The sequence below is a fragment of the Hyalella azteca genome, unplaced genomic scaffold (assembly GCF_000764305.2).
Source record: "Hyalella azteca isolate HAZT.00-mixed unplaced genomic scaffold, Hazt_2.0.2 contig10432, whole genome shotgun sequence".
Lineage (NCBI taxonomy): Eukaryota > Metazoa > Arthropoda > Malacostraca > Amphipoda > Hyalellidae > Hyalella > Hyalella azteca.
In genome coordinates, this window is record NW_025940474.1 from 17,853 (window position 1) to 27,391 (window position 9,539).

A 9,539-nucleotide genomic window follows, 5' to 3' on the forward strand; every position below is an offset into this window, starting at 1 on the left:
GCTATTAAAATTTTTCTGAATTCCTTGAGAAAGGTGAAAAAATGTATCATTAGCCGATTAGCGTGTTGTTATTTTTATCTTTACATGATGGATTGCAATGTTAAATGTTACCCATTTATCTATGACTCACCAAAAAATTGTTTGAAAAATATACTGTGCTGAGGGTGAGCTGGTGAGGGACCTAAGTCTTGGCGAATCTGAGTAATTGCATTTCCATTGCAGGTTTTGATTTACAGGTTGACTGATCTGTTTAAGGTACTCCATTTTTTTTTCTTACAAGAGTTTACATCTGTTGATTTGAATTCATTGCCTTGTAATAACTTTTTCAAGCCTGTTATCAACAAGTAAGGATGGCTGACCGTCCTGATCCCAGCTCATTTTCCAGACCTGGTGGGTGCTGTTGATATTAGTATATTTTTCTTGATAATTGCATTACAATTTTTTTCTGTTGAAATTATTTTATTTTCATCAATGAAATTTTGTTCCCATGATTGGTGTTAAAAGCTTGCCTGGTAGAAATTTGATGTCCAGCTTATCAGTGTAACTAGAAATACCTCCATGAAGTGCAACTTGATTAAAGTAGGTATTGTGTTGACTAGAAAGTTTATGAATAGATTATAAATACAATGGCAAAAGAAAGATGCTCTGTAGTGAAGTTTTAACCTCATTTGAGTCCAGGAGGGCTAGAGTTGATTACTTTTATGTAACAACAGTTATCTTCTATTTGATGACCATTATTCATAGGTCATGAGTGTATCAGGATTGATGGAAGTAATCAACAAACTTTGTTGTTAAATTGCATCTTATGGTATTAGCATCTTGGCAGCTCACTGACCCCAGCAGCTGAGCAGCTCTCTGACCCCAGCAGCTGAGCAGCTCTCTGACCCCAGCAGCTGGGCAGCTCTCTGACCCCAGCAGCTGAGCAGCTCTCTGACCCCAGCAGCTGGGCAGCTCTCTGACCCCAGCAGCTGGGCAGCTCTCTGACCCCAGCAGCTGGGCAGCTCACTGACCCCAGCAGCTGGGCAGCTCACTGAACTGGGTTCTGTTGTGCAGATGTAGTGCGGGTCACCAAGCTGCACCTGGATTGGCTGGTCGACTTTGACAGAAAAGTTATTTCTGGGACAGCAACGCTGACCATACAGCGGGTCCAGCCTGACGCCAGGCAACTGGTCGGTGGTGGGCAGTAGTGGGCAGTGATGATTGGTGGGCAGTAATGAGTGGTGGGGGCAGTGATGAAAGGTGGGCAGGGATGAGTGGTGGGCAGAAATGAGTGGTGGGCGGAGATGAGTGGTGGTAATGGAGTGGTAGTGAGTGGTGAAGATGTTTCAGGCTGCTGGCAATAATGCATTGGATGGCACTGATAACATAACAAACTGATATATTTTAAGCAGTCCCCATGCATAACTTACTGACAACTCGGTACATATTTAGCCAGGCTTTCATTTTGATTGAATTGACGTTTTCAGATATTTTTTGCCGCTATGAACTATTGCAGCTTGTTTGGGGCCATTTAATGGGTTGAAATTCCTGTGATGTCCAAAATTAACTGCAAAAAACAGGATTTAGTTGACTTGAATTATTGAGCAAAATATCTGGAGTAACATGTGTAATGCATGTAAAAATGTAACATAGGAGTGATTATAACATGACCTCCTCCACAGGTGCTTGACTCTCGTGACCTAACACTGCTGAAGGTGGAGGAGGGGAGGAAGGAGGGGCGGCTGCTGGAGTTCAGTGTGGGGGAGAAGCATCCTATCTATGGCTCCCCCATCACTGTCAGCCTGCTCGAGCCCCCAGAGGCAGAGGGGTGAGTGCTGAACCTCACAGTAGCGGAAAGGGTGAGTGCTGAACCCTCCAGATCCACACCCCCAGAGCCATACCCCTGAACCACGCCCCCTGAGCCACACCACGCCCCCTGAGCCTCGCCCCCTGTGCAGGGAGGACGTGGTTCGTGTGACGTACGAGACGTCGCCCTCGAGCACGGCACTGCAGTGGCTGGCGGCGGGGCAGACGGCGGACGGAGCGTCGCCGCTGCTCTTCTCGCAGTGCCAGGCCATCCACGGGCGCTCCCTGGCGCCCCTGCAGGACGCGCCCGCCGTCAAGGGCCCCTACAGCGCAACCGTCCTCGTCCCACGGGGCCTTGTCGCCCTCATGAGCGCCCTTAGGGGCGCCGCCACAGACCACGCCCAGGGGACAAGCTAGTGAGGGGGAGAGGGTAGGGACAGATGTTTGGGGGACATTTGGGAGATAGGGATGCGGAAGGGGAGGAGTGAAAGAATAGAGGAGGGAGGAAAATTATTTAGGGAAGTCATGCTCTAAGCCAGTTCAGCCATGTTATGCCCCCAGCCAGTTCAGCCTTGTCATGCCCCCAGCCTTGTCATGCCCCCAGCCAGTTCAGCCATGCCATGCCCCCAGCCAGTTCCTGTCTCTTATACACATCTAGATGTGTATAAGAGACAGCTCATGTCCCCAGCCAGTTCAGTCATGTCATGTCCCCAGCCAGTTCAGCCTTGTCATACCCCCAGCCAGTTCAGCCTTGTCATGCCCCCAGCCAGTTCAGCCATGTCATGCCCCCAGCCAGTTCAGCCATGTCATGCCCCCAGCCAGTTCAGCCAGCCGGTGCCTGTGCCGGCTTACCTGCTGGCGGTGGTCGTGGGGCGCCTGGACTCTGCAACTCTGGGCCCCCGGGTCACCGTCTGGGCCGAGCCCAGCGTCCTGCCCAGAGCTGCTACAGAGTTCCAGGAGGTGTGTGTGCTGCCCAGAGCTGCTGCAGACTTCCAGGATTTGGATGGTTGGCCGTGTAAGGTGTACAGACAAGAGCTGCAGAGCAACAGGATTTGGATAGGCTGCTCTGGAGGGTTCTTACCCTGGAGGTGTTATTGCTCTGGCTAGTTTAGCTTACAGCTCTGGGACATGTTGTGATAACATTAATCGCTCATAGTGACCAATGTCTTCAATAATACATACTGTACAGTGTGATTCAATGAAACTTCCTGTTTTGTATTTAGCACCAAAAAGTCAGATGTTATAGGAAAAGTGCAAGTAGTGTTTCATATGAAAGGCAAGGTTATGAAGTTTAGTCAGTTGTCACTATGCATTGGACAAGTGAGCAGCGTGCGCTTGCTGTCTAGGCATACTTTTCTAATGGCCGTTCCATTATCGCTAATCAACGTGCATTCCGCACGCAGTAACGGTGACTGCAACTCGGTACACGCAAACGATTGACCCTTTTTTGGCACAACTGGCTGAAATGAATGTCTGGGGTGTCTGGTTATAACAAGATGTTGCCACATGCCGGTTGTGTTTGCCGGTTTGTGTTGTTTGCCTTCATGCCATTTTGTGTTGTTTGTCTTCATGCCAGTTTGTGCTTTTTGTCTTCATGCTGGCTCTTGGCAAGCGTGCCTGAAGAGTTTATCGCTCTCAGGCGAAGCTCGTCAAAATTATTGAAGAATTTAGTTCAGTGATTCATTTCCTTCAAGTAGCAATAGTGGCTAGTCATATTTCTTTGCCTTGCCTGTTTCAATGAATTATATATATTGACCGGTTTCCGTTTAATAAAGCTTGGAATCTACTAGTTATTCTGTATTTTTTTGTATAGTTTTTCACGGCACACATACCTCATCTTCACACAATGTGCCCCCGTGTACTCGTTGGTATTAAAAGCATTAGTAAATGTTGTCGCAAGTTCAGAAAGTTAAAACCCACCTCTCAACCAGACGGAGGTGGCCCTGGAGGCCGCTGAGCGGCTGTGTGGTCCCTACGTGTGGGGGCACTATGGCCTTGTGGTCCTCCCCCCTTCCTTCCCCTACGGCGGCATGGAGAACCCCTGCCTCACCTTCGTCACCCCCACCCTGCTGGTGCGTGCGGGGTCTTCGTTTGCGAAGTAGCGGGACACAAGAGTGAAATGGCCAGATAAAGTCGTACCTTTTTTTAAAATTAAATAAAAGTAACTTCCACCTTAGACCAGCCTTCAGTAGCAATGAACTAAATTGTAAACACATGTGACATCCTCTACAGCATCACAGCTCTCTTCTGTTACCCTTCGTGCTGTTGCTTCTATACCGGTACTGTAGATTGTAATGCGCTATTAAGACAATAAAAGTCTAGCCATTTATATGGATATTCACACTTGCCTGAACATTTATGTGCATATTTCATACATCTCTCAATGCATGTTATACTTGTCCGGTGATTTATTTTTATTTCCACGTATTTTCAACCATGTCTAGCCATTTCAATACATGTCTATACATGTTAAACATGTCAGTACATGCCTGTCCATTTCTATAGATGTCTGTCCATTTCTATAAATGACTGTCCATTTTTATACATGTCTGTCCATTTCTAAACATGTCTGTCCATTTCTATACATGTCTGTCCATTTCTATACATGTCTGTCCATTTCTATAGATGTTGTGCCACCTACTTCGAGGATAATGAATCTTCTCCCGTAGGTGGAGTAACAGCCACCAGGATTTGGGGTATATATTTGTTAAAACTGCAAGGAACCAGAAAACACGAGTCAATTCTAAAAGCTACGTTTCCCTTCTATTATTTCACTATTCACAAGCATGGTCGCTTAAAATAGAAATTAACAAAGCAATAACACATTATCACTTCCTTTAAAACTTACGACAATGTTGTTTCGGGGCTAGTTCAGCGTCGACTATTTTATTTGTAAAAGCACCCGACAACGCATAAAGGAATGTTGCCACTAGCAGGGACATAAAATTTCTCTCAATGAGTAATCTCGTGTTTCACACGAGACAGTCCACCCACCACAATTTCAAACACATAAAACAAATTATTGTTTTCTCAGAAGACCCATTTCAACGCATTTCTGTCCATTTCTATACATGTCTGTCCATTTCTACACATGTCTATCCATTTCTATACATGTCTGCCCATTTCAACGCATGTCTGTCCACTTCTATACATGTCTGTCCATTTCTATAGGTACATGTCTGTCCATTTCTACACATGTATGCTGTCCATTTCAACGCATGTCTGTCCACTTCTATACATGTCTGTCCATTTCTACACATGTCTCCATTTCTATACATGTCTGTCCATTTCTAAACATGTCTGTCCATTTCTATACATGTCTGTCCATTTTTGTACATGTCTGTCAATTTCTACACATGTCTGTCAATTTCTACACATGTCTGTCCATTTCTATACATGTTAATACATGTCTTGGTTGTGCAGGCAGGCGACAAGTCTGCGGTAGACGTGGTCATTCACGAGATCAGCCACAGCTGGACTGGCAACTTGGTCACCAACAGGACGTGGGGGGACTTCTGGCTGAACGAGGGCATGACGATGCTGGTGCAGCGCAAGATTGAGGGCGCCTTGCACGGCCTGCCTACACGACACTTCTCTGCCATACTCGGCTGGAAGTCCTTAGTGGACTGTGTGAGTGGGCTGAGGGACCTTAGTGGACTGTGTGAGTGGACTGAGGGTCCTTAGTGGACTGTGTGAGTGGGCTCAGGGTCCTTAGTGGACTGTGTGAGTGGGCTCAGGGTCCTTAGTGGACTGTGTGAGTGGGCTCAGGGTCCTTAGTGGACTGTGTGAGTGGGCTCAGGGTCCTTAGTGGACTGTGTGAGTGGGCTGAGGGTTCTTAGTGGACTGTGAGTGGGCTGGAAGTCCTTAGTGGACTGTGTGAGTGGGCTGAGTGTACTTAGTGGAGTGTGTGAGTGGGCTGAGAGTCCTTAGTGGACTTTGTGAGTGGGCTGAGGGTTCTTAGTGGACTGTGAGTGGGCTGGAAGTCCTTAGTGGACTGTGTGAGTGGGCTGAGGGTCCTTAGTGGACTGTGCGAGTGGGCTGAGGGTCTATAATGGACTTGTTAGTAGGCTGAGATCATTCATTATTCAGCCTGCTTGCTCCTGTCTGCTCTCCTTAGCCCACACTTGGAAGCCTAACCTTCATGAGCTATCCTCCCCAGCTTTATATTCCCAGTTTATTCTCCCTCCAGCCTACGTTTGATTAGCAGCCTTCCCCATATCATTGTGTACCACAAATTAAGGAAGCAGAGGTTAAAATGGGGAATGATAAGTATGTAAACCAGTCCATTAGCCCATCACTTCCAGCCTAGCCTCTCCTAATATACCATCCCCTACCATTCCTCCCTGATCATACTCTCTCTAACCTGCCTTAACAAACTTCCCCTCCCCAACCTGCCTTAACAAACTTCCCCTCCCTAACCTGCCTTAACAAACTTCCCCTCCCTAACCTGCCTTAACAAACTTCCCCTCCCTAACCTGCCTTAACAAACTTCCCCTCCCTAACCTGCCTTAACAAACTTCCCCTCCCTAACCTGCCTTAACAAACTTCCCCTCCCTAACCTGCCTTAACAAACTTCCCCTCCCTAACCTGCCTTAACAAACTTCCCCTCCCTAACCTGCCTTAACAAACTTCCCCTCCCTAACCTGCCTTAACAAACTTCCCCTCCCTAACCTGCCTTAACAAACTTCCCCTCCCTAACCTGCCTTAACAAACTTCCCCTCCCTAACCTGCCTTAACAAACTTCCCCTCCCTAACCTGCCTTAACAAACTTCCCCTCCCTAACCTGCCTTAACAAACTTCCCCTCCCTAACCTGCCTTAACAAACTTCCCCTCCCTAACCTGCCTTAACAAACTTCCCCTCCCTAACCTGCCTTAACAAACTTCCCCTCCCTAACCTGCCTTAACAAACTTCCCCTCCCTAACCTGCCTTAACAAACTTCCCCTCCCTAACCTGCCTTAACAAACTTCCCCTCCCTAACCTGCCTTAACAAACTTCCCCTCCCTAACCTGCCTTAACAAACTTCCCCTCCCTAACCTGCCTTAACAAACTTCCCCTCCCTAACCTNTTGGCGCAAGCGTGTGGGGAGCTGGCGAAGAAGTGGGAGTCGTGGGAGGGTGAGGATGAAGGCCCAGACTTCCCCTTCTCCCCCAAGGATCTGGACGCGTTCTCATCCCAGCAGATCGTCGAATTCCTGGCGCAGTTGCCGCCGCTGCCTGCACGCAAACTGAGTGCCATGGAGCGCCACTACGGCATGTTCGCACGCACCAACTGTGAGATACGGTGAGCACCAGCTGCTGGGGTGCGGTGAGCACCAACTGCGAGATATGGTGAGCACCAACTGCGAGATATGGTGAGCACCAACTGTGAGATACGGTGAGCACCTGCTGCTGGGGTGCGGTGAGCACCAACTGCGAGATATGGTGAGCACCAACTGCGAGATACGGTGAGCACCAGCTGCGAGATACGGTGAGCACCAACTGCGAGATACAGTGAGCACCAGCTGCGAGATACGGTGAGCACCAACTGCGAGATGCGGTGAGCACCAACTGCGAGATGCGGTGAGCACCAACTGCGAGATGCGGTGAGCACCAGGTGCCGGGGTGCGGTGAGCACCAGGTGCCAGTCTCAACAGTTGTTCTAACTGCAGCCTGGGGTTGTGCCGCTATCAAGAGCTACCACATACCATGTAATGGTCAATACTATCACTAAGTATTAATTGTTGTAGCGATACTAGAGATTGTTTATCCGTAAAAAATGAATGCTATGTATTGATTATTTATTAGTCAAGAATGCATATAATCGTGTGCACAGGTCGCAGTGGCTGCGGCTGGCGCTGAAGGCGCGTTGGGAGGAGGCCGTGGGACCTGCGCTGGACTTCGTCACGCAGCAGGGACGGATGAAGTACACGCGCCCTATATACAGGTGGGCGCCGTGCAGCCTAATTTCTCGAGTGATAACAGCAACAGATTACATAGGATTTGTAAGTAAGGATACATTGTTCCTCAAATACTATGCATTTTTTATGATGTTAGCAATATTTCTTGAATGACAAGTGTGCCCTAAACCTACCGACCCTCCAGGGAGCTGTACGCGTGGGGGCCGCCAGTGCGGGAACGCGCGGTCGCCCACTTCCTGGAGCACGAGGCGTCCATGATGCATGTCTCCGCCCACTCCCTGCGGGGGGACCTGCATCTCCCGTCGCCCTCCCACTCATAGTCTCTGTCCAGTTGCAGAATCTGTCTTAACGGGGCTAGTTAAATCGTTGTCGCTTCGTACTTTTCTGTTCCTTTAGACGTCTCCTTCCAATGTAACGGGACTTGTTACATCGTTGTCGCTTCGTACTTTTATATTTCCTGGGACGTATCCTACCTCGCATGTTTGCCAAGTTTCAAATCTCCGATACGCCAACAGCCTTATTTTACTGAATACTAATTCCCAGGAATGCTATAGAATAATGTTTCTACATAGATTTTGCCCGAAAATATTCTTTGGGCGTTTTTTGTTGAATTACATCCTCCGTTATCGATATTTGGCCTGGATATGAAATGATGGTTTATCATAAAAATATTCCAAAGAGGTTAATGATCCTAATAATATATTATCTTAAGTACAAAGGTAATTCTAAATGATGAACATAATTCAATAAATTCGTATTTATCCAAGTATGAATTCAAAATGATTAATTTGTACACCAAAGGAAAGAGAAAGATTGAAAGTTTTTCATACTTATTTATGAATGTTCAATTTGTCCCCCTTGTGCTGCACGGCAAACATCTAAACGGTAGCCAAACTCGTCCCACACGAGAAAGCATATCTTCTGTTACTGAGTGTACCGTAGCAGTGATACGGTTCTTCAGATCAACCAGAGTTGCTGGTAGAGGCGGGACGTAAACAGAGTTGCTGCTAGAGGCGGGACGTAAACAGAGTTGCTGGTAGAGGCGGGACGTAAACAGAGTTGCTGGTAGAGGCGGGACGTAAACAGAGTTGCTGGTAGAGGCGAGACGTAAACAGAGTTGCTGGTAGAGGCGGGACGTAAACAGAGTTGCTGGTAGAGGCGGGACGTAAACAACTTCATTAAAGTAACCCCATAAGAAACATGAAGTGAGATCAGGTGATCTCGGTGTCCACTGAAGTGTAGGGCCTGATCTTCATTTCCTATGCGTCCTACCCAACGCTCGGGGTAGTGACTGATCCAAAAAATTTTGGAGATCATGATGCCCATTGGGCGGATAATTATACGTTTGAATAGGTTAAAAAACGGAATGTTTCTCTTTCCATTGGTATATTAATTATTTATTTTAAATCTATACTTGAATAAATGCAAATTCATTAAATAGGGTCCACCATTTAGAAATCCTTTATTTCTAATAGGATATCATGGATGGATAATTTTCTAGAATTTTACATTGAGATTATCCATTCTCTTTCCATTTCTGTTACGTTATCTAATTCGATATACAGTGTTATGCATGTTTATCATGGATACGATAGTTGACGTCAGAATAACATTTATTCAGTCGTTTTGATGAAATTAATTGCAAACGCGAAATTTGCTTTAAACTTTAGTGCAAAAAACCGCTAAGGTTTCTTGCACTGAAGTCTTCTGATAGCTCTTGTTTACATTCAGCAAGGCTGAATGTATTACATCTAGCAAGGCTGCGATTTATCTCACCTGGTGTCTTCCTATAAATCATTCATAGTACATGGTAGTAAATAATTAAATTCTTCATGCCAATGAAAAATAATAAGTTTA

At 46.8% G+C, this 9,539-nt stretch overlaps 1 protein-coding gene across 1 annotated transcript; it reads left to right on the top strand.

Annotated features, from left to right (window-relative positions):
* The first annotated feature begins 222 nt into the window (after nucleotides 1-222).
* LOC108677464 (leukotriene A-4 hydrolase) lies at nucleotides 223-8,545 on the top strand. The gene is made up of 10 exons (XM_047882423.1): nucleotides 223-390; nucleotides 1,054-1,169; nucleotides 1,662-1,807; nucleotides 1,938-2,201; nucleotides 2,604-2,745; nucleotides 3,717-3,857; nucleotides 5,209-5,415; nucleotides 6,825-7,066; nucleotides 7,598-7,708; nucleotides 7,867-8,545. Exons 1-10 carry the CDS (start codon nucleotides 351-353, stop codon nucleotides 8,000-8,002), a joined length of 1,545 nt encoding a protein of 514 aa, XP_047738379.1. The 5' UTR covers nucleotides 223-350; the 3' UTR covers nucleotides 8,003-8,545.
* The last annotated feature ends 994 nt before the right edge of the window (nucleotides 8,546-9,539 follow it).